Genomic DNA, 23,323 nt, shown 5'->3' with positions numbered 1-23,323 from the left:
CCCCCCTCATCCCTCCCCTTCAAAACTCCCCCCTCACCCCTCCTTCAAAACTCCCCCCCCCCCCCCACTCCTCCTCTTCGAATCTCTCCCCCCCTCCCCCCCGACTATCTTTCTCCAATTCTCCCCTCTCCTCTTCAAAGCTGCCTCCTCTCCACTTCCTCTCCCTTCCATCACATACCTCCACCACCTCCAACCTTCGACTTTGCTCTGCCCCCCCTCAAACAACACCTCACTGTGCCTGTTCCCATCACCATCAAACCTTTTGTCCTCCTCATCCTTCCCTTTCTCCTAACTCTTCTGCAATCTCTGACACACTATCAACAGCTCTCCCTACCTCCCCTCTCACCCCTCATCTTACCCTACACCTCCCCTGTCCTGTACCTCATGCTCTCCCTCCCTCTTCCTTAACGGTATGGACCTCAAACATCCGGGGCCTTCGCTCAAACCTGATTGATCTCTCCGTACAGGTTGCTTCTGACAAACCAGATGTAATCTGCTTCATAGAAACTTTCCTCCTTCAAGATGTCTCTGATTTCTTAATATCTCTTCCTGGTTACTCCGTCCTCCGGTATGATAGACCTGAGCCTCGTCCTGGTGGTGGGGTGGCTATCTTTATCAAAAACTCTCTTCCTCACTCTCCTTGCACTGCCCTCTCTCCACCCCACCCCCAGGAATACCTCTGGTACGGTTTCCTCTCCGCTCCCACCTTTTGTTCATATGTGTTCTGTACCATTCTCCAAACAGTGATGACTCCATTTACATCTCCCTGTCTGACAACATGGACCAATAACTATCCACTCATCCGAACTCTCTCATCCTCATATGTGGTGACTTCAATTGTCATCATGCCAGCTGGCTGGGTGTGGGTTCCTCTCTCACCAGCCATAGCACATCAGCAAAGGATTTCTGCGACTCACTGGGATTGACACAATCTGTCAATTTCCCGACCCGGATCTCAGTCAATGGAGTATCTTCTCTTCGAGACTTGGTATTGACTAACTTCCCTGCAAATGTCTGCTGCTCTTCTGCTCTAATCGCTTCTTCTGATCATTTCCTTGTTAAAGAGGGCATCTCTCTGACCATTCTCAGAGAGCCTCCTCAGCACCAACAAGTCTGGCATTTCACTCAGACTGACTAAATTGCTCTCTCTCATGCACAGATTTATCCCATCTCGTCTTCAGTTGTCATACCCTTCCTCCTGTCCATGGTACACTGAAGCTTGTGGTGAGGCAGTTGCCATGAAGCAACTTGCCTTCACCTCATAGAAGACTAATCCAACTGAAGGTAATCTCAGTTCCTTTCACAAAGCTCGGAACAAGTGTGTGTCTACTCTCAGAAGAGCCAGGAAACAATATCTCTCTACTCTCAAGACTGAACTCTCAAACCTGTCTCCCTCCTCCAAATCCTGGTGGCGTCTGGTCAAATCTGTGTCTGGTGTTTGTTCCCGTTCCATCCCCTCCCTTACCTCAAATGGCTATACAGCTGACGCCGCACGTGAAAAGGCCGAATGCCTCAACTCTGTGTTTGCCTCAAAATCTTATGTCCCGAACCAATCTCTCTCTGCCCCCACCTTTCCCAGTCGAACCCAGCTGCTCCTGGACTCTGCGTCCTTCTCTCCTGACAAGGTGGAGAAGTTTTTGTCAAACTTCGACTCAGATTCTGCAACTAGACCAGACGGCATCAGCCCACAGGTCCTAAAAGCCTGTTCTATCTCACCCTCTCTCTGTTCTCTTCACCCTCTCTTTTGCTCAAGGTCATCTGCCATCTGCTTGGCAATCGGCCAACATTACCGTTTTACACAAAATATGTGCAAAAACAGATCCTTGCAACTCCAGACCAATCAGCCTGCTCCCTATAATCAGCAAGGTCATGGAATCAATCATCGCTTCTGACATCAAATCCTCCCTCTTCTACAAAGGCTTGATCTCAGATAATCAATTTGGATTCAGACCAAGTCATTCTACTCTGGGCATGCTGCTTCTGCTGTCTCAACAATGGATGGAGGTCCTTAATGCCAAACAGGAAATCAGAGCTGTCTCCCTTGACATGTCATGTGCCTTCGATACGGTCGGGCACCCCGCTCTGCTCACCAAACTCTCCTCCTATGGTATCCATGGAAATCTCCATGCATGGCTTGCAGACTTCCTCTCTGGTCGTAGTCAACGTGTGGCCCTGAATGGGTTTCTCTCATCTCCCCTTCTTGTTCAGGTTGGAGTTCCCCAAGGCAGTGTTCTGGGCCCTGTGCTTTTTCTGGTCTTCATCAATGAGGATCTATCCGACTCTGGAAAATCCTCTGTATCTCTTTGCTGATGACTCCACTCTCTGCCGCTCCATACCTCATCCCTCTGATCGGCAGTCTGCAGCCTCCTCACTCTCTGCAGACCTGAACAAAACCACAGACTGGTCAAACAAGTGGAACATGTCTTTCAATCCTGACAAATCTCACACTCTCACTATGTCTCTCCGAAAAGACCGACTGGACAACCCTCCCATCTACTTTCTCTGAACAATCATCTCCAAGAAATTCTGTCACTCAAGCTTTTGGGTCTCACTATCTGCCATGATCTTTCCTGGGAAAACCACATTTCCAAGCTGGCCTCCAAAGCCAGTCGCCGACTGGACATACTCCGTCGTGCGAAGTCCTTCCTTGGCATACCTGAGCTCTTCACCACATACAAGGCTATCATCCACAGCTCAATGGAATGCTGTTCTCCCCTCTGGGCTGGTGCTCCTGCCTCACACCTAGCTCGGCTTCACGCTGTTGTAACAAAAGCTTTCAGAATCATTGGAATCTCCCACGATGAAACTAACTCTGAGGGCCTTTCACTCACTCACTCACTCACCGCAGGCAGGTTGGTGGTCTTTCTGTCTTCCTCCATCTCCTCTCCGGCCTAACTCCCCTAGCTCCCCCAGCACTGTCTATGTTCTGTCCCCCAAATATTCCTACAGGTCACACAAGATCTGCCTGCAACCCTCTTATGGTTAAACTGCCAAAATCAAGACTCTCTATTCACCTCCACTCTTTCATTCCTCTTTTCTCCTGCCTCTGGAACAAACTCCCTCAATCTCTTCAATCCCACTCCTCCCTCCAGGTCTTTAAAACAGCTGTTCACCACCATCTCTTATTTTCCCCATTCCAAAACCTTGATCTTTTCTATCCCCGTTAATTCACCCCAGATCCACTTTTTTGAAATACCGACTTCTTTTGTAATACTCCATATGTCCAAGATGGCCTCCAAAGCCAACCTCCGTCTGGGCATCCTTGTCGTGTAAGGTCAATCCTTGGCCAGTCTGAACTTAGGACAGCCTACAAGGCCTTAATTCACAGCTTGATGAAGTGTTGCTCTCCCTGTTGAGATGGCAACCCTGTCCCGCATGCTGTGGAAAGCAAGGCACTCGAAATTATTGATCTCCTGCAATGAAACCAAGTGTCAAGGCCTGTTACTTTCACATTTCAGACAGGTTGGTGACCTCTCTGTATTTTACCACCTTCTTTTTGGTCTTGCACCCTCTCTCGGCTGTCCCTCCCAGGTGTCTTTAGGGCACACATGGTCTACCAGTAACCCTCTTCTTGTTACACCCCCAAAATCCAGGCTCACCTTTCACCTCCACTGATTTGTTCCACTTTTCTCTCCTGTATGGAACAAACTTCCACAGTCTATTCAGTCACATTCTTCCTCCCCCAATGCTTCAAGACAGCTGTTCACCACTACCCAAAGGAGTAGTAGTGGTCATTATCTTAGTGGTCATTCTCTCCTGAGGTAATGGTGAACATAAAACAAAATGGGTAGTGGTGAAGAGGTGTCTTGAAGCTGCTGTTCATTCACATCACCAATCAAACCAACGAGTGGTGAAAAGTCCTAATCCATACTTGTGATCTCTTCTAGCCCCAAATAACCTCATTCGCAAGGACTCCTTTTTCAGGTTTTTATAATTCCTCCCCACACCCCCTTCTCTCACCCTTTTTCCTTTTAATCTCCACCTTGCCCTTCCTCTTCCTGCTGTGTTTCATTCAACGTGTGCAGCTTTTTCACCCCCATGTGTTCTTCTCACCCTCCCCTTGATGTCACTCTCACTCTCACTTCTACTCTGCTCTTGGTGTTTAACCCCTTTCCATTTGCTCCCTTCCATTCTGCTGTAGCTCTTCCACGAGCCTTGACCATGTATACAAAAATAAATAAATCATGATCACAGTGATGTGGCTTTTGTTGAAATTCTACGAATACTGTTTATTCTACGTACCAGGAGAGAGTAGATCGACTCCTGATTAACTCTTCCTATATAAACGTGTGGCTCCAAAGCAACATGGCAGCGTGTGCAAAGCGACTGAGAAACAGGTGCAGCGGCCGCTTCCGTGTTACAGATTCGGCGCACACTCTTCACACATAAACATGCAACTGAGAAAGACGTGTAGCGGCCGCTTCCGTTTTGCAGAATTCAATCTTTCTTTCAAAATGGGCGCCATGTACTGTTTAGATTTTGATGATTTGCGTGTGATATGATTCAACGGATGTTTATATGAATCGTTTAAAATATAAAAAAAGCCTTCAATTTCTGATATTTTGCCTTTTCATTTGGGCTTCCCAATTGAAGCCCCGCCCATACGGCGGGTACCGTTGCTATTATCAATAACATGTCAACTAATATGTGTGGTACAATTGAAGGCACTGGAGAAATAAATAAATACTCATCTTATAAAAAATCTGGGAGTATCTAATTATGGTACAACCTTTGGAGATAAACAAGCATAGAATCCTCAACACTCCTATTATTCAAATTATGCAAATTGAGATTGGCCAAAAAGTCTACTTAACTATATCCAAACATTTCAACAATATACTTTAAAATCACTTCATCGCATTGCATGTCAAGGGTACTGGACGATATTCATTCAATTCATTGTTTTTTTTTCTTCTTTTGGTACTAGAATAATTCAAGATTTCCAATTTTAGGGAATAACACCATTATCCAAGATTGATCGATAAATGCATGCAAACACCAGGGCAAGTTGTTGAATACACAGTTTGAAAACCTTATTGTTTTTTAAAGAATGTAGTAATTTTTTCAGCTTTTTTTGTTTTGTTCCACTGCAAACGCCACGCCTCCGTCGTGCGAAGTCCTTCCTCGGCACACCTGAGCTCCTCACCACATACAAGGCTTTCATCCGCAGCTCAATGGAATACTGTTCTCCCCTATGGGCCGGTGCTCCTGCCTCACACCTAGCTCGGCTTCACGCTGTTGAAACCAAAGCTTTCAGAATTATTGGAATCTCCCGCGATGAAGCTATCTCTGAGGGCCTTTCACTCACTCACCGCAGGCAGGTAGGTGGCCTTTCTGTCTTCTACCGACTCCTCTCCGGCCTTGCACCCCCAGCTCTCTCTGTGCTCTGTCCCCCAAATATTCCTACAGGTCGCACAAGATCTGCCAGCAACCCTCTGATGGTTAAACTGCCGAAATCTCGGCTCTCTGCTCACCTTCACTCTTTCATTCCTCTTTTCTCCCGCCTCTGGAACAAACTCCCTCACTCCCTTCAATCCCACTCCTCCCTCCAGGTCTTTAAAACAGCTGTTCACCACCATCTCTTATCTTCCCCCATCCAAAACCTTGATCTTTTCTACCCCCGCTAATTCACCCCAGATCCACCTTGTTTGAAATTCCAACTTCTTTCCTGGAAGTCCTGGCAGTGTCCATATGTTTTATACCTCTCCCACCGCCCCCTTCCCATGCCCCCCCCCCAAAGCCCTCGCCCTCTCTCAGATCTCTCGATGTCTCCATGTCTCTCGGTCCCTGCTCTCAAATGTTGTGTTTGTGTCCTTCCCCCTCTCTCCCCATCTTGTCTACCGCTCCCGATGTTATATGTTTTATGTGTCGGTTTGTCTTTCTGTGTGATTAATGTTCGCTCTTTCACGAGCCTCGATCTTGTATACAAAAAAAAAAAAAAAAACAAACAAAAAAAAAAAACCAAAGAAATACATATGTCGATACCAAAAGATTTTTTAATTTCAACAATTTTCTGGAAGAAATGGTGCACTTGAAAAAAGTGCAAGGGTGCCAATATTTTTGGCCACGACTGTATATATGACACGTAGGAGTTCCCTAGTCAGTTATATCGTTAGTAAATGTGTTATGGGCCTTCAGACAGGCCCCCACCAGTTGGCTAAGGGAAATGGGGAAGATGTGTTGTGTGGGCTGTAATAGGTCAACAGGTCTGCCACCAGGATTTGGAAGAGGGAGACAGGTTTGAGAGTTCAGTCTTGAGAGTTGAGAGATAGTGTTTCCAGGCTCTCCTGAGGGTGGACACACACTTGTTCATGGCTTTGTGAAAGGAAATGAGATTGCCTTCCATTGGATATGCCTTCTAGGAGGCGAAGGCAAGTTGTTTGAGGGCAACTGCCTCACCAAAAGATTCCGTGTACCATGGAAGGGAGGAAGGGTATGACAACTGAAGACGAGATGGGATAAATCTCAAACTTCTTCCTACTCCTCTATACCCCTCCTGATTCTTCCCTCATTTCTCCTTGAAATAATCCTTTAATTATGGCTCACATGCGGTAGTTACTATTACGTGCACCACACGATACCAATTCTGTTTTCTCCCTCTTTAAAATCACCATTTAAACATCATTCACATACTGTATATTATATTGGGTACAACCCACTATTCGAAAATTCTCTTTGTTTCGTTAATTAACCCTCACTCACAGCCTCACACACAACCACCATGTAAGCTACCGCAACAGATATAACTGCAATTCAGACAGCGATGGAAGCAACAACCCTCTGCCTTTTCATAAGTGCTTGGCAGAAAAGATCACCGGCTGAGAAAATCAATTACAGACATAGCAGACACTACGCAGAGGATTCAAGCTCAGGGATGATTGACAGCAGAAGGAGGCATTGCCTGTGAGTACACCAATGAGAACGTGCTGTCGTACGTCAAAGGGCAAGCGACCTTTGCTCCCGGGAACTCTACCTACCCCAAACTTTGATCTCCCAAGCCTACGCCCTATTAGAGCTGCTTAAAATGCTCGGTTTTCCTGCTCGAGCTGGTTTTCCCGCCGCAGACTTATCCGTGGCGTGCGGCCTGCAAGGCCAGAGTTCGGGAGGAGTCAAAGAAAGCCATAGCCGTGAATTGTCATACTTTGCATCAGTTCACTCCCACACTTGAGAAGACCCAATGAGTCCCATGGTATACACCCCGAACCCCGAGTCCATAGCAATATTGAGAACTTGAATCACAATATAGTGCAAAATCAGACCCTAGAGGAGTGGTTGGTCATATTCAAAATCAAATCCGACTTATGAACTGAAAATCATGTTCACTGCATAATCATGCAAGGACCGAGTACTGTCTCCATAAAACACCAAAGGGAGACAACCTCTAGGAGCCCTCGCCCTCAAAGGAGCAGAGGTAGTGGGGAGATGTTTCCGGTGGCCATTTTGAGGATCTTAACTCCCCAAACTATCAATGGCAGAGCATCTCCTGTGGCCTTGGATATTGGCCTGTTGAGGGCCACATTTGAAGAACTTGGAACCAAAATAGAGGCCAGCATGGCAACCAAATTGAAGGCAGAGATGCCCAACCTGGCAACAAAAATGGAGGCTGGGCAAAACGACATGGTGACATGCATAGCCAACGTGGTGGCCAAGTGAGATGCTCAAGGGGGCATATGGCAAGAAATGATAACAGACTTGAATGTGAACATCAAAGCTAGTGCGTGTTAAATGGCAGGAGTCAGTATGGCACTAAGGGGAGAGACCCCCATGGTAAGGAAGAGTGTAGAGACCCCGATGGTAAGGAAGAGTGTGGAGACCCCGATGGTAAAGAGGAGTGTGGAGACTCCCGTAGTAAGGAGGAGTGTGAGACCCCCATGGTAAGGAGGAGTGTGGAGACCCCCATGGTAAGGAGGAGTGTGGAGACCCCCATGGTAAAGTGTGTAGAGGAGCCCCAAGAGAGTAGTGTAAACCCCATAGAGGGCAGTGTAGACCCTAAACAGGCTAGTTTAGAGCCAATGGAGACCAGTATAAAAGCCCATAGAAGACATAGTAGAGCCAATGAAAATAGTATCACTAGAGACCACGGGGTGCAGCACCTTGGAGCAGATCATACTGCCACAGACACCACGGGGTGCAGCATAGTAGATCACACCACAGACCGCATCATAAGGATAAAGGAGACCATGAGGTGATAACAGTAGAGATAACAGGGAGCGTATATAGTCTAGTCCCCGCCATAGATTGGGAATCAAAGAAAGAAGTGATGGTTGTGTGCTTGGGATCTGAGGAGGCTGATGTGGTGGAGTGTCTGCAGGCCCAGAGGAAGGAACAACTGGAGAACAGCACCATGTGTGGTGCCTGGCAGAGGGCTGTGATCATTTTAAGGGCCAGGCTGTCTTCACCACCAAAGTGGCCGCAAACACGCATAGTGCTGATGCCAGAGAGATCCCCACAATTAGGGAGCATGGGGTAGATGCTGCAGGTTAGCTCCAATGTCTTGGGTGTCAGAAGGATAGAACCAGATGAGGAGGCCTACGTGGGAGCCATATAACCCAGCCAGCTATTTGTGCCAAAGCACAGAGCACGGAGGATTTATGTGGGCCATGCCCAAATTCATAGGATGGGACGAGCAAGCAAATCAGTGGTTAAATTGGTCATTCGGACCATCATAGTGAGTTTCAAAGTAAAGAGAAACACCTGTTTCCAGTATTCACCAGGGATGCGGGTTTATATTAGGTGCTCTCCTCTGCACCATACATTGAGTGCCTGCCAATGGTTGGGACAGAATAGGGTAATTGGCACTTGAGAGGACCCAATGAGTCCCAAATTGTTATATATCAGGGTAGGTTCCACTTGGTCACCCTGCCCACCAGCGATTCAGGTATGGCGACACTGCGTCAGCCCATAACTTTCCCAACAAGCACCTTGATTCCTCATCAGAGAAAAAAAACCCAGATTAGAGCTGACAATCCTACCCCCTGCGGCCAAACCTCCCACAGTATATCCAACCAGCCAGCAAGACATCGCTGCTGCCTGTTGCCAATTATTGCAAGCTGCCAAGACCAGCCTGCTTCCATTACGGCAATAAACCTTTGCCACGGTCTGACTTTTGTTTGCCAGCCCCATGGCTAATTAACTGTTGCTGCCATGGACTCTGAACTTCATTGGTTGCTGTGCAACTTTTAAGAGATAAATGCTTATGACTCAGAGCCGTTTTTATTTTTATTGTGCATTTTAAAATTCCGTTCAGAAATGATAACTATGTTATTAAGGAAGGATGCATCTGGGAGGAAAGCATCCTGAACAACAGATTAGGTCAACAACCGCATTCACTACATTTTGAATGTCTTGGTGATTAGAGTGGGGAAGAAATGTTGTCAAATAGCCATTTCCACCCAGTCTCAGCCGAGCCTCCTGGTAAGACTCGGGACGAGTGAGGGGAAGGAAAAGGCAGTCATGAAAATGACTTGGGGTTAATGAGGGGGTTGTTAATTATTAATTTGTTATCTCAATGAATGTTAGTGCAAATATTTGTAACCCCCCATTAGCACCGACCGGGATCGGATGTCTAGGCAATTAAAAACATAACAAGCTGCAAATTGTAGATTTAAAAGACCGAGTAGTGAAAAAAAAAAAACCTCAAGTTGTCCTTGGCAAGTGGTCAGTGCTGGCTGGTATTCAAAATGTCATAAAAGGGAGTCAAATACTTCTGTAGCGAGCAAAACAACAAAAAAGTTCGTTCTTTATCTGCTCCATATATTACATGATGTGGACAAGGTTGGTGCGTCAAACGTGACGTCAGGAAACGTCATACACCTGGCAAAGTATGGCAAATGCTTTGATAGATGAGACGAGGCAAGGTGGGATAGGCCAACGCACTACAGACAAAAACAATTAAGAAACGGGTAAGAAAGACGTGGTGGGGTAAACAAAGAGATTTTAAAAAAGAGATTTGTAATTGCAGTTGTAGTGCAGCTGCACACAATTGCACTTTGAGGTCGAGGTTTACAAAATTTCATTGCTGCGTTTGCCATATAGTCCCAGCGCCTATTCAAAAGAAAGCGACAGTAAATCAAAAGATGCAATTAAAGTGGTGAAAAGAAAATGACACCGAGCAATTGAGCACAATGGCTGTTCAAACAACATTAGTTCTTTTCAAATGATTTTCAACATAGATTACCAGAAATGGTACAATGGGTTGAAAATCTCACAAAGACAATTAATTACTCATGCAGGAATTGAGACATTTTCATTAATTTTAAGTGGTTCAAAAGTGGAAGGAAAAGTGGTCGGCACCCTGTTGGACAATATCCTTACAACTGATAAACTATTCCTGCCTCGCACACTACAGCTTAGGCCTGCTCACTTGTACTCTTCCCAAAAGTAGCACAATCCACCCTTCCTTCCTTCCTGTTGCTATTGTCCTACTTCAACAAGAACGAAAATATAATCTAGCCCAGAGATTTACCCCCTCTCCCAGACCTCTCATCCCCACCACGCTTTCTCCTACATAAGCACAGATGCATCTCCATGTCACCACCAAGAGTCTCCATTGCTTCCATATTCGGAGAAGCGGGTAAGATGTATGGAGAAATTAATCTCAGCATGATTTAATATTGTCATGTGTCTACCCTGTAGTAAACACCGCAGAGCGACACGGATGACCAAACGAGCTTTAACTCTAAGGCATTCAATCTAATGGCGGACCTTCATTATACACGCCTGGAAGTGCGGGGGGGGGGGGGGAGGGGGTGGGGGTGGGGGGGAGGAGGAGGACAGTGGGGGAAGGGCCGCGAGCGCTTACCTGCATGGGTCCACCGCCCGACTTCGCACATGTGATGATTAACTCAAGCCAACACGGAATTCAAATTGCAACAAATAAACAGGTTGAAATAAAATAAATGCCAGCAAACAAGAAAATGCACGATAAAACTAGTATCCTAAATGGGGACGTCCCCACACCCATATACAGCACAAAGGGAAGAATAACTGGAAAATAAATGTGTTATTGTGTGGGCACTTACCTCTGAGCAGCTCTTGAACCCCGTCGGGAATCGTCCAGGCCCCGAGCGCTCAATCCGGACGTGGCACAGGCCCTGGCGAGAAGTAGGCCGCAGCGCGCCCTCGTTCACTTCCGCGCTCGTCCTCGTCGTCCGCCTCACCAGCAATCACGTCTCTCAGTGCAAGAACACTATGAACTGCGACTGTTTGTTGAGAAATCCCGAAGCAGAGAGAGCTTGTCAGCGACCGTTCGCTATCAACGTCCACAGCCAAGAGACGAGCAGGGAGAAGAAGAAGAGGAAGAGCAAATGTAGGGACTGCTCGTACTGACGGTACGAGACGCTGACGGTACGTACTGATGGTACGAGCAAGAAGCTTATTGGTGACCGTACACCTCCATATCCGGAAACCGAGAGAAAAGTCAAGAGGAGACAACACGAACGGTGGTCCCTTTCTATCAAATCCAATCACGCAAGAGCCGAGGACAAAATGTCGGGACTTAAAAAGTCTTTTATTCCCCAGTCTCCCAACTCCTTCGATGACGTTCGCGCACTCCACAATCAGCGGCCACCATCCCATCACTCCATGGTCCCGGACAAATCACTGCTCTCCGGTGTGTGGCCTTACAGCCCTGCCTGCTTGATGTGGTGATGTCGTGGCTGGCAGTGCCAGCGGTATTGTTCAATGTCTTGTTCCGGTCGCTTTTATGTAGTGTTATAAATGCGCGATTGCCTGGCTTTGTGTGTGTGCTGCTTTGTGATAAGGAACAGAGGAAAAATAACAGAGGCCATTACATACAGGGGATGAATTACCCATAATACCTAACTAATTAACATAACACCACCCCTCGTGATGGGATCGAAGATACGAGCTTACACAACATCCGGTCTAAACGAATTTCCTACTTATGATACATGGGGTTTCTTCTTCTTCATGACAGTCGGAGCACACTACCTATACAATTCCACCTGGACCAAGGTATTGCCTACCCCCCACAAACGTAACAATATATTATACTGTATACTATTATTACTAATATTATATTCCTTTTTTTAATGGTGATAAAGGATGATGCTGTGCTGTAATTAATTATGAAAAGTTATTATAACTACTCAATAAGGACTACACTTTGAATCAAGTCTATAAAGCTGAAATTCCATGAACATTCATAATGTATAATATGGGTTGATTAATGCAGCCTTCATAGGAATGGCCTGAACTACAACTAAATCCACATTTTAAAAAGATGTTATTATGCAATCCTTCCTTAATGTGAAACACTCCAACAAGGTGGTGCAGATGTAGCACACATGCCTCCGAGTCTGGGTTTGATTCTTGACCCGTCACCCTCATGTTTTGCAGACCGTGCAATCCATCAATGTGTGCACTGTCCCTCGTATGGATGTTAAACTGAGTGTTTATTCTCCTATCCATAGTTGGTGGACGTTCAACATTCCGTGGTGTCCTTGACGAAGAGTACGCGAGCTATCGCCAGCACTCTGGCAAATTTTTTTAACTCCTGCCCAGTCTCACTACTGGAAAGGCAACGGCAAATCACCCAGCATAACCCTAACTCTTTCCCAGAAACTGCTTCGGCAGCACTGACGCTCTCTAAAGAGTACGGCAGATTGATGAGGATTATGAGAGCTGCACAGACTCGGAAGAGTCTTCACATCTATACAATTATTATTGCAACACATAAGCAGCTGATAGAGTACTTAAACTGATGCGAGTAAGATTTCTACACATAAAATTAGCAGTAATGACTACAAGAGCAACTGAAATATTTTGTATAGAAATATATGGCACAAATCAATACAAAAGAAGAGTATAAGTCTCACCTTTTAGAATGTAAAATTGTGGTGTTGGCCTCCAACTCAAAAAAACAAGATCTGTATCTTTCTGTCTGCCCCTTGACCATAACCATCAACGTGATTCTGCCGGGACGGTAGCCATTAAGAAGTTTCTGGAGGTAATGCAGCCCACAGGTGCCCAAATGTGCTTCACAGATGTAGCCAACACAGCTGGGATTTGGAATTTCACAGTGCTACTAACATACAATGGCCTCCTCTTTGTTCCAAAAGGAATCATGAGATCATTACATTCATAAGTAAATGCTAACAATCTGAACAAGCAGCTCAATGTTCCTTCAATAGGATGGACTAATCAATGATGCAGCATCCTTCCTGTGAAGCAGCAGGGCAAACATTTTACAGTCAAATTGCTCTTTCAATAAGGAATGAAACCCAGGCTACACAACTCTATTCTAAGTATACTGTTGCGGTTTTGAGAACCCCTCACTTTGTAAATAATATTCTATCATTTAAAAGGTTAAAGGTCGCACCCATAGATAGGCCACAGCAACACGTAGGTCACCTTAGAAATCTCAGTTATTTCCTTATTATGTGTCAGATAAGGCCGTGTTCCCAATAGTTGAATCTGCGTTGCATTAATCAAATAAGATAGGCCCCATTCGCTTCCTTTCCAACCTCTCTCTCCCAATTCTATTACATGCCTCCGCTTGCCAGCAGCGTTCGCTGCATTGAGCTGAAGTTTGCTCAAACAAACGCCATTGAACATGCGGTCTCCGGCCGAGGAAAAAGGGGGCGGGACACGAGAACGAGGTGTGGCCCTGTCAACTCGCTGTCAAGGGCGGAGCCGGTGAGCCCTCGCTAACCAACCAGGGCTGAGGTGAGCTCGCTGGCGGGCATGGTTTCAAAGTGCGCGCATTGATCTCAAAGTGCATTATATAAGCGCAAGCGCCAAGCCCTTTTACGGACTGCACTGGGGGACTCCTTTTTGCACGAACTGCGTGGAGGTCTAGCCAGCGAGCACATTCTGATGAGAACTGCGCCACGGACTGCGCCTGGGACCATCGATTGTAACGGACTTCATGCGGGGACTTCATTCGGCGGCCTCCTTTTGCAAGGACTTGAAGGACTGCGTGCAAGAAGAACTGCGTGAGGGTGCCCTTTGATACGAATTGCCTTGTTGAGACGAGAGAAAGAGAAAGAGAAAGAGAAAGAGAAAGAGAAAGAGAAAGAAAGAGAGAGAGAGAGAGAGAGAGAGAGAGAGAGAGAGAGAATTAGCACGCTATACGTTTATCCCGTGCGTAGCCTCCCAGTCCCCCCGAGATACGTAAGGTCCGCTCGCGTCCGACGATACACGCGAAGATGCCTGCCGGGTTTCGCCTGCGGAAACGGAGCCTGGACTGGAGTGGACCGGAGCCGGATCCCATCGCCTGGACCATCTGCCTGGACCTTCCTCCCCTACCACTACAATTCCGTGTGAGTGTGTCTGTTTGTCCTGGGGTTATAAGTTAAGACCGTATAGATAAGATTGCCCTGTGTCCTTTTGTTTCTTCTTCCTCCTGTATATTCCTTTCGTTTCCTCTTTGGGTTTTTGTACATAATAAATAAACCCTTATTTGTTCTTCCTACACTCTGGTTTCCTCTTATCCAATCGCCTCCATCCTTTCTTTCAATTGAGTACCTGTGGCACGATTTGGAAACCGCTCAGGATCGGGTTTAGTCATTTGTTAACGGCTCGGATCGCGGATTGCTAACCGCTCGGCAATATTCCATCTTATCCGTGGTTCGAGCGGGAGTTATTTCCCTGCTTTACGGTCAGGTTAAAACCCACCTTTAGAGGCCATTTTTCCCCGCAAGCGGGGGTTGGCCTTTTTCGGGAACTATGGTTGTTGTTGTTTTTCGGTCCCCTTTTTGAAGCAATGTTTTACGGCCGGATGCCCTTCCTGACGCCAACCCTTTTTGCCGCCTTTAACGACAAACAGGGAATTACCAGTGAACTGGTACTCAATTTGCCGACCTCGGAAGGATGACAGGCTGAGTCAACCCCCCTGGCGTTAATTCAGCGATTGACCGGGATTCGAACCCAGGATCCTAGGATCCTAAGCCGGCACCCTAGCCGCTAGCGCAACACCAGGGATTAGTTTGGGACTTTACCAGGGTCAGGTTAGTAAGTAGGTATTTAGGACTTCATTGACTAATCACCCTAGCTAATTCCGACCGGAAGGAGCATCATAGCTTCCAGGATTGGGGGACGGCCAGCTTAAAAGACAAGGGGATTAATCCCCCCCTTGATAAGGGAAGAGCCGACCCCCGAATCCGCAACAATACTATACCCTAACCAGACTGGCAGCTTGAATTGATGACATCTACTTCTTCTTCTTTCGTATGTAGCACATGGCGCTGGGTAGCATCATTTGCTGGGGTTGGGGCTGGGTGGGAGAGGGAGGAAGGCCATGGCTGTTCAGGTGAGGCAATGGCCCCTGTAGTTTAGAGCAGTAACTTGGAATTTAGTCAAGGTGAGGGGATAGCTCACCTATTCTTCGTGAAGGACACCATGTAATCTTTAACATCCGCCAACTAATGCTAGCAGACGGGACGCCCAGTTTAGCATCCATCTGACAGACGACACAAACAATTACGACAGCCCTGCATGGGAAACACCAAGACGACAGTTTATACCTAGGCCAAATTTAAACCCAAGGCTAGACAGCTCAGAGCTGAGTATGCATGCCACGAGACTACATTAGACCCACTAAAACCTGTATTAGAATGGGTTCGGAGTCACACAGAGGGCGATGGTCATACTGTATATAACTTCAGCGATGTTAGTAACTTCATCATCTAGTGCAACTCACTGTAGCGGTTGCCGCTGAGCATACACAATCGCCTTACACCTGCCGATGACGCAACCAGGGAGCGATCACTGTACCGGGCTCGCCCAGGCCGCCCGGGCATGCCCAGACTCGCCTTTCCCGGGCTCGCCCAGGCCGCCCGGGCATGCCCAGACTCGCCTTTCCCGGGCAAACGCTCCGAACGGCATGCCGCGCCCGGCTTGGGAGGCGTGGCTTCCGGCATGACGTGTTTGATTGTGCTTATATATATTGCTACCCGATAAACGGGCTTTTCAGAGTACCCGAGTTTTCGTTTTACCAATAAAGGAGCTCGGACGAATTCCCGTCTTTTGTCGCATCAATCCTTTCGACTCGCGTAGGAGCACAGCTCCTCATCACATTAGTTTAGACCCGAGAACCTCCTGCTCACCCATGTTGTGAAACAAATGGCATTTGCCACTGTATCTCAACTTATACACATCTGCTTAGTGGTGTGGAAAAGGAAGTGGGCAAAAAATACACAGAAATACATTTTTATGGCTGACAGGATGGTGCAGAGGTAAAACTATGTACGTAGTCTGTTACCTGTGAACTGTGTTGTCTGGTTTGATCCCCGACTTGAATATAAACTGTCAGGTTGGTGCTTTTCAGGCAAAGTGTGTTGTCCCTCTGACAGACATTAAGCTGCCTTCTGCTAGTTTTAGTTGGTGGATGTTAAAAATCCCAAGATGTCTTTCATGAAGAGGTGAATGATCACATTACAACTTCCTTCCACTTTCAGTGTAATGTCAGACCTTTCCTGCTGGTTTATGAAAGACCCTCCACGTGCGACTCCACAAGAAGGTGGGAACAATTGGGACTGCTGGAGAGGTATTAGCAGATAGAAATAAAGCAGATTTTGCAACTTTTAAACTTTTACTGTGAAAATGTTAGGAATAAATAAATACAGGACAAACGAATGTCAGTTTCACTTTTACATCACAACTGCCAGTCTTTGTGGGAATCTCTGAAACCATTAGACTATGCACGCCATCAACATTAAACTCAGAAATTTCAATTAACTTTTACTTTCAGGTGGAATAAACTAGAAAAGTCGAAGGCAATGCTAAAAGTCACAAAATAACACGATTGAACTCATAAAATTGCTGGTTATGGTTCAGCTGTTTCTAATCCGAAAGAGAAATGGTCCACTAAAGGAAATATCAATGCGTGGTTAATGTTCACAATAATACCATAGTATAGTACTTACATTTCCTGTACTGCTGGACTTCTTGAAGACTCTGGGGGTAAGAAGGCAAGGGGTAACGGGAAAGAGATGAGAGGACAGTGTGACAAAGCAACAAAGGATCGGTTATTTCATTTATATAATTATCATACTCACAATCTTAATGATGTGCTTTTTAATATGATAAAAAGACAATGACAGCGTAACCGAGAGAGTTCATAGAACACCTTACCCTGCACAGTCTTGAGAAAAAGGACATGGAACTTTATTGGAAACAGTTTATTGGCAAAGAAGAAGAAGAATCTCCAAGTTTCCCCCTCATTGAGAGCACGAGTGACAACTTTGAGAAAGTACTGCTAAACTGAAGGACATGTTCGCTTTGTTCATTCAATTTGAATAACAGGCATGATGGTCAACGTATGAAGCCGATTGCTCAAACCGAACAGACCAGAGCTGACGATGCTTTACTGAGATGTTTTTTCATCATCATTGAGGTTCATCAATGCATTTGAAAAATTATAAACCTTCTGCCAACTCTTTGCAGAGAAACTGACAATTTGTGAATGATATTGGAGAAAAAGATGCACTAAATAGACATTTTTTTTGCAAGGAGTTAGCTGTTTTTGCACCACTAGGCACCGCCATTTTGTCTGCATCTCACTTTTTTGTTTATACATGGACTAAGGTATGTAATAGTGCACACACACACACACACACACACACACACACACACACACACATCTGTATAATAATACCGTAAGGACTCGACTTTGTTATCCCTTTTACGCCGCACCCAGTGACCCGATGCCCACGGAACTAATGGATTTACGATCTACGAACCGCGCTCTTTGTTTATCACGTACAGACATACTCGAAAAAGCTGAATTAGCCGACGTTGGGGCCCAAAAGCATCCGATTAACTGCCGATACGACTCCATCTTACGACGCCATCGTATTGGCGTCTGCTGGGCGAAGGCGAAGCGAGCCGTCTGCTCATTGGACAGTCGAGTGGTATGAACATGGGTGGTGTGAACCAAATGGTCTTTTTATTCCCTTGAACATTGTAAATTAGGATATATAAGGAAACGTCTTTATCGTCATTTTAATAAAGTTAAATGGAGTGACGTTGCGATACTCGGGGTGCGTTGCATAAATCCTCGTAACTCAGAAAGGGTGTAGCAGGTGGCGAGACGTAAGGAAGCTTAAAGATAACGAGCTGAAACAGATGAACGATATGTCAATCTCTTTCTACACCGAACGGCAATAAAAGTATGAGAGCGGGAAGGCATGGCCTGAGCACTTCAAGCAGAGAGGACTGATTGGACTTAACTTAAAGAGAAAAAAATGGAGCTTAACGGAAGAAGAAGATCCCATGAGCGCTCCCCTATGCCATCCATAATGGTACACTCTATCCATACACCACATCCTCCCTTCCGTGGATGTTCCACCGGTTTCACGTCTTTATCGTCATTTTAATAAAGTTAAATGGAGTGACGTTGCGATACTCGGGGTGCGTTGCATAAATCCTCGTAACTCAGAGAGGTGTAGCAGGTGGCGAGACGTAAGGAAGCTTAAAGATAACGAGCTGAAAACAGACGAATGATATGTCAATCTCTTTCTACACCGAACGGAAATAAAAGTATGAGAGCGGGAAGGCATGGCCTGAGCACTTCGAACAGAAAGGACTGATTGGACTGAACATAAAGAGAAAAAATTGGAGCTTAACGGAAGAAGAAGATCCCATGAGCGCTCCCCTATGCCATCCATAATGGTACACTCTATCCATACACCACAACCTCCATTCCGTGGATGTTCCACGGGTTTCGGCTAGTCTATATAATAATAGCGTAAGGACTCGACTTTGTTATCCCTTTTACGCCGCACCCAGTGACCCGATGCCCACGGCACTAATGGATTTACGATCTATGAACCGCGCTGTTTGTTTATCACGTACAGCCATACTCGAAAGATCTGAATTAGCCGACGTTGGGGCCCAAAAGCATCCGATTAACTGCCGATACGACGCCATCTTATTGGCGTCTGCTGGGTGAAGGCGAAGCAAGCCGTCCGCTGATTGGACAGTCAAAGGCGACAGCAAGCCGTCCACTGAGTGGACAATCCTGAGCATGCATTTGTGCCGGTGTCGTCGATCGCGGTGTACGCTAACCTCATCAAGTGGGTTTACCATAATTTCTTCCAACCGCGCTCTTTGTTTATCACGTACAGCCATACTCGAAAAATCTGAATTAGTCGACTTTGGGGCCCAAAAGCATCCGATTAACTGCCGATACGACGCCATCTTATTGGCATCTGCTGGGTGAAGGCGAAGCAAGCCGTCCGCTGATTGGACAGTCGAATGCGACAGCAAGCCGTCCACTGAGTGGACAATCCTGAGCATGCATTTGTGCCGGTGTCGTCGATCGTGGTGTACGCTAACCTCATCAGGTGGGTTTACCATAATTTCTTCCAACTGCGCTCTTTGTTTATCACGTACAGCCATACTCGAAAAATCCGTGGAACACACATTGACACATACCACTGCGCCAGTGTGGCCAGAGTGGTGCTGTGCCGATTCCTATTACGAATCCATTCATTTTTAAAAAGTATATCGTAGTGTTGTCATTTAAGTAGATTGCAATAAATACGTTGTTTATATACGCACTCTTCATTCTCATCTTTCTTCCTAACTCTTACTCGGACAAGCAAATCCCCTATGCCATCCATAATTGTGCACTCTATCCATACACCACATCCTCCCTTCCGTGGATGTTCCACGGGTTTCGGCTAGTCACTATTACTCTGCCACGAGAGTGCATGGTAACTTTGATTGGTCGAGATTTGATTGGTTGAGATTTATTATCCCAAGTACTGTTAAACTGGAGGATTTTGGAAGTGTAAACAAGATGATTTGTGATCTACAGTGTTCAAATATATAATTGAATTGAAGTAAAAGAAGTTTAAATGCTGTAGAAAAAAACCCATCTTTTCAGAGGTTTACTATCGTAGATGCACAGTCTTTTGCACCACCTTATTCAACACGTTAAATTAGCGGATTTGGATGAAACCTGGTGGACAGGTTGGGTGTGTGACGAGGACGAATTGATTCGATTCAGGTGAAGATCTGAATATGGATTCGGATACGAGAGTTATTTAATTTATTAAGTGATTCTTAACCATTGAGAGATCGGGTGAAAAGCGATTATATAACATGATATTTAAAAAGGTTATGGACGGTTTATGACTAAACTTGGTGGAAGAGTTTGTTAGGTGACAAGAACAGGCCGATCAGATTTAGGTTCAGGTCTGAATCCAGATCCGGCCTATCAGTGGGATACAAAACATAACCTGTTCAGCCTGGCGGAGGTATCCTCTCTACCGAGTGCCGCTCTAGTTTATACCTGTTGTTTATATCCTTTATGACATCCCTAAAAACAGTAAGTTTCCTGTTTAATTTTGTTTGACTGCCAGACTGAAGCAATTTCTTTACAGCACTTGAGATGAGATGCCGTACAATTTGCGAAATTCAGAGCCGAAGTACTGCTAAACTGCAGGTTTGTGTTCCAATTCATGTTCCTATTCGTGTTGTGTACAGTGTTCGAAATATGAAATTCAATTGAAATTAAGTAGTTCCTCGATCATAGACTAACAGAGTCAACCAGTTGCTTAAGCCAACTTTGTACGACACACATGGGGTAATTATGTCAACTAGGGCATGCCCGTACTATATCTATATCTAAAATTATATCCCCCCCCTCTATTTACATGAAATGGTTTGGTCCAAAGCGAACGGCTTGCGAGTACGGTGACAATCCCCCCCCTCTATTTACATGAAATGGTTTGGTCCATTCGCAAAGCCAAAGCGAACGACAGTTACGAATCGCAGTTACGATGAATCGCAAAGTAGTTTTAATTAGTTTTAAAACATAGTTTAACGCCAACATAGTTTGCCAACGTGAAATAAATGAATACGCTCTCAAATGTGCCGTCCGAGGCAGAGTGTGTTCGCCACGTTCGGCACACGCGATAGCTCGCTGCTCTCTGATTGGTTGAATCGTTTTTTGGACATAGCTCGGTAAGTAATTGTCCGATTAATATGAAACCTTGAAAAGGCACATCCTCGGGTCCCCAGCAATATACCTGGCAAGTTTAAAGTATATCGGACCGGTAGTTGTCGAGAAACAGCGGTCGCATACACACACACAGAGATTACTGGAATTATAGATAGATGCCAAGATTCAAACCAAATGTTATTATATTCATGTGTTTAAACACCGTTTGAAGATCATTAACCGGCATATTAAATTAAACCAAAAACAGACTTTAGCCTTGGTCAGCCCGCTATCCGTCGCAGGGGCCTTCAGCTTTTTTGGCCTGCTCAAAACGCTTTGCCTTGGAACAGGCCGCAACGGGTTCTGCGTGATTAAATACTCAACAATTACTATTTCACTTTCCTCACTCATATCACAAACGTCTCATCTTCATACCTACAAATCCATATATACAACGCTATTGTAGAAATCGCATTTTATGACCTTTTGGAGACTTTCCTTTGGTGAAAATGTAGTTTTTCTACCCTCCCCCATTCTGCTCCCCTCTTACACTCCTCCTCCACTTTTTCATCCCTTCTCTCCTCTCCTCTCCCCCTACCACACTTTTGCCCTCCCCTCCACCTTCCCACTGCCCCTCTCTCTCCCTACCCCCTCCGCATCCTCTCTCACCCCCTTCTCTTAATGTTCCAGTCACAAAGCAACTCTGCGTTGTCCCTGCAATGCCGGGTACCTTTACTAGTATTTAATAAAATGGAGCGTCTGTCACATTATAACTTGAGAACGGATTAACGGATTTCAAAAAATCCAACTGCAGTGGATTCAGAGTACTCCTGGGAAGGTTTGTGATTGGGCAGAGGGGGGATTGGGCGAGGGAATAAACATTTGTTTGTGTGTATGGGTACATGGGCACAAGTGGCGAAACTGCAGATAGTAACTTGCGACGCAGGTTATCACTGCACGGAGGACAGGATCTCCCAGGAATCCTTTTTTTTTTTTCTTGCCCGATAGATTAGCCTTCACAGCTATGCCGAGGAAATGGAAAGCCCCGTTTTCATGCAAAGGCAGAGACAAGGAGACCTCAGAGTTTTTTGTCCTGGCATACCCCAGCCTATTTGGTCTAAAGAAAGAAGAGAGGGGGAGGGCGAGAAATTATTTTTTATTTTGATCTTCCTCTTTGTGTATTGTTGTATATTAGGCCAAAAAATATATATTTCCGGTCTCTGGTCAGCACGCGCATCGATTTCAACTTTTTTTTTTTTTTAATTTCCAACGGTACCTAGAGCAGCGTGCGCCGTCTATATTTAAATATAGAGCACATCATAAATTATAGAGCACATTAAACATAAACAATGCCGCGCCGCTTCAAGTATTCGCGTATACTTGAGGCGGCGCCGAGACGAGATAATTGCAATTAAGTGAGCTGTGACGTCACGTTCTCGCCGAAAACGCGATTGAGCGTGAGGAGCCATATAATGTATGCATGTTGCCGGGCCGGCGTGCTATCTCGGGAAATATGAAAGATCTCGGGTATTGACGTTCGCGCACGGTTCTCCCCTACAAAACTACTTTTAGTTTGTCCAAATCCAACCAGCCGTTCCAAAGATATGAGTAGTTGTGTGTGCCGTGACGTCATGAATCCAATCGGCTGGATATTTTAGGAGTCGCGGAAGGCGAGAGAACGAGGCCATTCGTAGGTTTCGAAGATGGTTTATTGTAACAGCAAGATCCAGCACACTAAACTCGAACGGAAGTCAGCATGCTTATATAAAGCCAAAAGCCCTCTTCGGAGGGCGTGGCTCCGGCAACCGCGCGTGCGTCACGTCCGCACAACCACAAGTCCAACAGGCCCGTGCACGTGTATTATGCCCAAATAAGGTAATCACATAAGGTAACCGCCACATGCGGTTACTTGCACATAAGGTAACCGCCACATAGTCCCCCCAGAATGCACTCCACGGGCCTATGCGTAGGCCGAGGCGACCGAGGGGCTGGGCAAATCCTCGGGGGAGGCTGCCGAGGTTCCTCACGGGCCTCCCGAGGTTGCAGGTCGCGGGTGCAGTGCCGAGATTAACGGATTTCACCGTTTGCCCTTCACGTGACTCGTGGTGGTCCCTCTCGGTTCTCCCCCCGTTGGTATTTTTGTGCACATAAGATTGTTCACGGTTCTGTTTAAATATTATTTAAATATGTATAACCTTTCCCCTTCAGTGTTTTACTCAGTGGTATTTTACAACACGCTGTTTTTCTTCCTATTTAAAAGGCTTTTCTCAATTTCCTCTCCAACTCATTCCACCTCAAAAAAAAGAAATTCAATATCTTATACGTCTCCCTCACTACATGGTCTAAATTCACATTCATTCCATCCCTCCTCGATCATTCTGAACCGGATTGCTAACTTGAAAATCACAA

The 23,323-nt window shown here is 45.9% G+C and overlaps 1 protein-coding gene across 1 annotated transcript in view; it reads right to left on the bottom strand.

Annotated features, from left to right (window-relative positions):
• Positions 1–23,323, bottom strand: part of LOC137435149 (beta-arrestin-1) — a 154,716-nt gene that overhangs the window by 80,294 nt on the left and 51,099 nt on the right. The window contains exon 3 of the mRNA XM_078784631.1: positions 16,890–16,920. Within this exon, the coding sequence (XP_078640757.1) occupies positions 16,890–16,920 (31 nt within the window). The remainder of the gene's footprint in view (positions 1–16,889; positions 16,921–23,323) is intronic.

This window comes from Myxine glutinosa, chromosome 9 (assembly GCF_964187855.1).
Source record: "Myxine glutinosa chromosome 9, kmMyxGlut1.1, whole genome shotgun sequence".
In the NCBI taxonomy this organism is placed as follows: Eukaryota; Metazoa; Chordata; class Myxini; order Myxiniformes; family Myxinidae; genus Myxine; species Myxine glutinosa.
The sequence above is the reverse complement of the archived record's forward strand: the minus strand, read 5'-3'. Positions and strand labels throughout refer to the sequence as shown.